Here is a 6000-nt window from a genome sequence, read left to right as displayed (position 1 = left end):
TTCAATTACTGTATCGCTTCTAGAACTCCCAATTTCTATGCTAATGGAATAAATAAACTCGTTGGCAAAATGTGTCGATTCTAATGGTTCTTATTTCGATTAATAAAGTTTATTATGAAAGGAGTTAGGGTTTGTATTACTGTACACAGATTCGAAAAATTGTCAAAAAACAAATATATAACAAATAAATATTATCAAAGGCAAGATAAGTTACTTTTCTACCTAACTGGATATATTTTTTGTGTTTTTAGTCAATGTAACATGTTTATTCAGCTCGAAAAACACACAGTGTTTACCGATGTATTGGAAAATTCAAGATGGCGCTTCACAACCTCTCTAACACTGTAAGTTTGGGAAAAGGTGTTATAAATAAAAAACTAGACAAAATACGGTTAATAACCCGCCGAATATATGTCAACCTATGTCACGGTAACATTTATTGGGCGAGTTTTAATAGTATTTTATTCAATTTTTTATTTATAACACCTTTTCCGAAACTTACCGTGCTAAAGAGAGAGTCAGACGCCATCTTGAATTTTCCAATACATCGGTAAACACTGTATGCTTTTCGAGCTGAATAAACATGTTACATTGAATAAAAACACGAAAAAATTTATCCAGTTAGGTAGAAAAGTAACTTATCTTGCCTTTGATAATATTTATTTGTTATATATTTGTTTTTTGACAACTTTTTCGAATCCATGTGTACAGTAATACAAAACCGTAATTTATCTTGCCTTTGATAACATTTATTTGTTATATATATATATATATATATATATTACGCGTAATTATGAATTTCAAATTACCAATAAATTTTCAAAATCCGCCGAGATAAAACGGAAGATTTTTCAGTTCCTAAATAAACGTTTAGTTAGAAATAGATTTTAACGTGTTCTTATAAGGTATTTTCGATGTTTCATTTGTTATTAAAAATCACATTCAATATTAAACACAAATGGCAATAAGAAATAAAATAAAATTTAAAAAACAAAACAAAAAACTTGTCAAATTATAAGAAATAAAAATGATTTTTGTTTACATTTTAAACCTTGTTTTCTCGTCCGGTTAGAAAACTTTTTACGAAGGAAAAAAAACAAAAACCGTCTCCGTCCGCGTTGAACGGAAGTGAATTTGGAACCGGAAGTTGCACGTGTTTTATGGAGGATCTCCTCCCCTCTTTTTTTTGTTTTTGTTAGCAATGAATTAGTAAAAACTGCAGGGATTTGTTATTTTATTGTGGAGTAAGCCATTAGCAGACTGCATAATTCCTGCGTAAGTGCTAATTTGTTGTTGATTTGTTTGTTTTTGTATTTTTTGTTTAATTAGCAGTCATATAGAAGTTTTGGTGCTTATATAGATCAGTCCCCATGGCTGCCAATATTGGCTCGACGAGTTACGACAAAACCGCATGGAATAAAATTCGAATACCCGAAACAGAAAACAAAAACAAACAATTAAATTGCTCGTGTGAAATCACCACCACCGAAGATGGTTGTGAAATTCAACAAATATAAAAAAATAAAAATAACATGTCCATTTTACTTTAAAAAAAGAAAAAAGGTACTTATGCACTTATTGAACCGTGTAACATTATTATTTAGAAAGCCATTTTTAACATGTGGAGAGAGGAGGAGGAGAGGGTTTTGCAGGCATTTTCTTTTTTTTTTTTTTTCTTACGACCTACTCCAGTGATAAACACCCCAACCTCCCCATGTTAAGAACGGCTTTCGAGGTTGGGGGTGTTTTTTTTCTTTTTTCAGAAAGCCGTTCTTAACATAGGGAGGCCGGGGGTGTTTATACTATGCTGGGGCAGGTTGTAAAAAAATACCATTTTGTAATTATTCTGCATTTTCACCTACCAATTTAATAAAAGATATCGTAAAACTTTAATTTAACTATAAAATAATATTTAAAAAAAAAAAAATAGCATGGTTAAATAAGTGCATACTGCATAAGTTAAAAAAAAAAACAAAAAAAAAAAACATTAGAAAACGAAAATTACAGAAGTTAAAATTGAGCTTTAAATGTCCCTTGGACTATTTGGTGGTGCTATAGTGTGCACTCTGCAGTCTGCACACTAATGATCCACGCTATTTTTTAAATCGTATTTCCAAATTTAATTAAAGTTTTATGATATATTTTTTATTCAATTGTAAGGTTGAAGTATAGAATAGGTACAAAACACACTCCCCTCCCCATGTTAAGAATGGCTTTTTAAATAACAACGTTATTATTTACGTCCGCATCCGCACGCATCAACGCAGTGATAAATAGTCGGTACTAGTGCAGAGAGTGATGCGGCGCATCCGCATCACTCTTCTGCACTAGTACCGACTATTTAATAAACTTTTAACGGTTCTGTACTACCATGGTGGGTGTCAAAGAAATGATGGTAACCGATAATACTCGCGTCGGTTTTACAACCGCCACAGAGATATACCCAAACAAACACTTGCCAAATCCACCCAATAAATGTCACTGTGACATTTCGTGACACTCATTTGATGGATTTTTATAGGTATTTTGTTTATTGTAAGAAATTTGAGGCTTTATTGTCGCCGTGTTCTCGTCTGCCATGTCGGTTTAACTTATAGACTTGACACTGCTTGTTTTTTTTTTTTTTTTTTTTTTTTTTTACTAGATAAAAGCTTTAAAATGCATGAAAACACACAAAACGTATCTAAGTAGAGAAGTAACTTATCTTGCCTTTGGTAACATTTATTTGAAGTTTTTTTTTTTTTTACATTTGTTGGCTTCACTGCTAAATACCCGTACTTTTTTTTTTTTACTGTCACTAGCAGAACAAAAAATAGAGTTAAAAAAAAAAAATTGCATAACAAATGTTACCAAATGCAAGATAAGTTCACAGGAAACATGAGTTGGAACAATTACATCGAGGGCATTGCCAGGGCCGCTGCAAGGAAGGTGGACTCTCTCTACCGTGCTAGAAAACTACTAACATACTAACATCCGAAAGTATCCTGTACCTCTATAAGGCAACCATTCGCCCATGTATGGAGTATTGCTGTCATATTTGGGCTGGTGCATCGGCTACTAGTCTCTCGCTCCTTAACAGGGTTCAAAAGAGAGTCGCAAATCTGATAGGCCCTAAACTGGCATCTAAGCTTCAGCCTCTGTCCCATCGACGAAACGTTGCATCCCTCTGCCTGTTCTACAACTATTTTAATGGTGAATGTTCTGATGAACTGCAAGCACTTGTGCCCTCACGACATGAACACCTTCGACAGACCCGACAAGCTGCAAAATCCCACCCCCACACTGTAGAGATCCCTAGATGTAAAAGATCTTTCTACTCCAGTAGTTTCTTCCCCAGAACCGCTAGACTTTGGAATTCCATTCCAGGTCACTGCTTCCCCAGCTGTACTGACATGCAGAAGTTCAAGTGCAACGTGAACCAACATCTTGCTGCCCAAATCCCTACATAGTACCCCAGTAGTTGTTTCCCCTGATAGTAGCCCCCTACACCAAAGTGGCAATGTGCCTTGTTTGGGGTGAAAATGTAATTTTAAAAAAATGAAAAAAAGTTACTTTTCTTCTATCTACTTAAATGAATTTATTTGTGTTTGAACTTAGTTTAAAGAGTTTGGAGAGAGAACCGTTCGTGACGGTGATGAGAGCAAAAAATGAATAAAATAAAAATTAGTAAATAGCAACTATAACCAGCACGAGAGGAAAACAAATGAACACATATCTAAGGACATGGCAGAAACACCAGAGGATGACCTCCAATCTGTAGGTAGTGGAATGGGGACAAAAATGGATGGTTACATTTAATGCTGCTAAGACTAAACTTGTTTCCTTCAATAACTACAAGAAACCTTCTCTACCCCCAATAGCAATGGCCAAGAATACATTACCTGTAAGTACTTCTTTTAAACTCCTCGACCTAACGTTTACACGGAACATGAACTAGAATAGATACATTGAGAGCATTGCCAAGGCTGCTGCAACGAAGGTGGGCTTTCTCTACCGTGATAGAAAATTACTTACGCCTGAAAGTATCCTGCACCTCTATAAGGCCACCATTCGCCCATTGTCTCTCACTCCTGGACAGGTTTCAAAAAAGAGTCACCAACTTTATAGGTCCTGAACTGTCATCTAGGCTTCAGCCTTTGTCCCATCGACGAGATGTTGCATCCCTCTGTCTGTTCTACAAATACTTTAATGATGAATGCTCTGATGAACTACAAGCACTTGTACCTCCTCAACGTGACTACCCCCGACAAACCCGACAAGCAACTAAGTCCCACCCCTTTACAGTAGAGATCCCTAGGTGTAAGAAAGCCTTTTACTCCAATAGTTTCTTCCCCAGAACTGCAGGTCTTTGAAATTCCCTTCCGGGATTTGCTTTCCCAACTGTATTGATATGCAGAAGTTCAAGTGTAATGTTAACAAACATCTTGCTACTCATCTCCCTTCATAATGACCCCGCAAATTATGTCCCCGATAGTAGCCCCCTACTTCAAAGTGGCACTGTGTCTTGTTTGGGGTGAAAATTGATTTAAAAAAAAGAAAAAACTCGGGAACAAATTCTAAAACTTAAAATAATAAATTTTATTTAACCAAAAGTAGTTTATTTTTATATAAAACCACCAGAAAACGCATTGAAGCTCAAAAATTAGAAACTTGTGATTTCTGACAAATCTACAACAGTATAGTACCCTAAATGGGCAATCAATAATTCTCCCACTATCCAACAATCATGGGGTTGTTTGCACGGCAACCGAGAAAGCTAATATGCTTGCCTGTCAGTTTGCCTCAAACTCTACTTTGTACCCAACAAACCACTCCCTCCCTGATTTTCCTTTGCGGAGAGAAACCACTAGATGCTAATCACCCCTTCTCAAGTACATGATATCATAAAAAAACCTAGACACCTCAAAAGCAAGTGGACCTGATCTCATCCCACCTGTACTATTAAAAAAATGCTGAGGTTGCTCCAGTCCTCTTCAAACTCTTCAACAAATTCCTTAACAAATCCTGCTTTCCTGACTGCTGGAAAACTGCTTTTGTGGTACCAATCTACAAGAATTCTGGCGAAAGAATTGACCCATTAAATTATCGCCCCATTAGCCTCCTCCCTCTTTTCGACAAAATTTTTGAGTCCATAATTAATCAAGTTCTAGTCCACCACCTTACAGTTGCTAAACTTCTATCCGACCATCAATATGAATTTAGGTAAGCTACTGCAGATATTCTAATTGTAATCTCTGAACGTATATACCATACACTGGATAAGGCAGTAGCCCTAGATATATCTAAGGCTTTTCACAAAGTATGGCACGATGGTCTTCTAAAAAAAATCAGATCCTATGCTTAACATAATTACTTTAATTAAATCCTTTTTAAATAAGAGAAGAATCCAGATTATCTTCGATGGTCGTACATCTAAACAATATGATATAAATGGGGATGTACCTCAAGAGTCGATTCTTGGACTTTTATTATTCCTGATATTTATGAATGACCTTCCTGATAAAATAGTCTTTGAAATTGGTATATTTGCTGGCATCACCATGTTCTATAACATGCACGAGGGGAAAATGAATGAACACATATCGAAGGCAATGGTGGAAACCCTAGAGGAAGACCTCCAGTCTGTAGTGGAATGGGGGTCAAAAATGGATGGTAACGTTCAATGCTGCCAAGACTAAGCTTGTTTCCTTTAATAATTACAAGAAACCTTCTCGACCACCAATAGCTATTGCTAAAGATGCATTACCTGAAAGTCCTTCGCATCCTATCATGTTCAAATGTTCAAATTATCTACCTTTAAGCAGTAGCATTCACTTAGGTAGGTTGAACTGTCTTCTTCCTTTGGAGGAAGTTTCTAGGGAATATCAAATTTGCATTCCCTATCTCAGTTGGTTACATTTCCGACATGTTTCCCAGACCAGCAAGATCAACATGCCTCACTTCTAGATCTCTTTCTCACAACGGTTCCCAATGACTGTACAACAAATGCCCACAGCCCAC

General features: G+C 36.1%; 2 protein-coding genes across 5 annotated transcripts in view; one reads left to right on the top strand and one right to left on the bottom strand.

Annotated features, from left to right (window-relative positions):
• Positions 1 to 1178, bottom strand: part of LOC145259763 (xaa-Pro dipeptidase-like) — a 64777-nt gene extending 63599 nt beyond the window's left edge. The window contains exon 1 of one of the 2 annotated variants that reach the window (XM_080117501.1): positions 1043 to 1178. Coding sequence is in view for 1 of the 2 variants with exons in the window: in XM_080117500.1 (XP_079973626.1) it covers positions 1043 to 1044 (2 nt within the window). In the remaining variant the exon portion in view is untranslated. The remainder of the gene's footprint in view (positions 1 to 1042) is intronic. The other variant, XM_080117500.1, reaches the window with a different exon arrangement.
• LOC145259761 (L-fucose kinase-like) overlaps positions 1125 to 6000 on the top strand; it is a 153427-nt gene continuing 148551 nt past the window's right edge. For 2 of the 3 annotated variants that reach the window (XM_080117497.1, XM_080117496.1), the window contains exon 1: positions 1125 to 1275. The gene's annotated coding sequence lies outside the window, so the exon portion shown is untranslated. The remainder of the gene's footprint in view (positions 1276 to 6000) is intronic. The other variant, XM_080117498.1, reaches the window with a different exon arrangement.

This window comes from Euprymna scolopes, chromosome 35, assembly GCF_053919585.1.
Source record: "Euprymna scolopes isolate OS-2025 chromosome 35, ASM5391958v1, whole genome shotgun sequence".
NCBI classification, from domain to species: domain Eukaryota; kingdom Metazoa; phylum Mollusca; class Cephalopoda; order Sepiida; family Sepiolidae; genus Euprymna; species Euprymna scolopes.
This window is presented reverse-complemented; position numbering and strand designations above follow the sequence as displayed.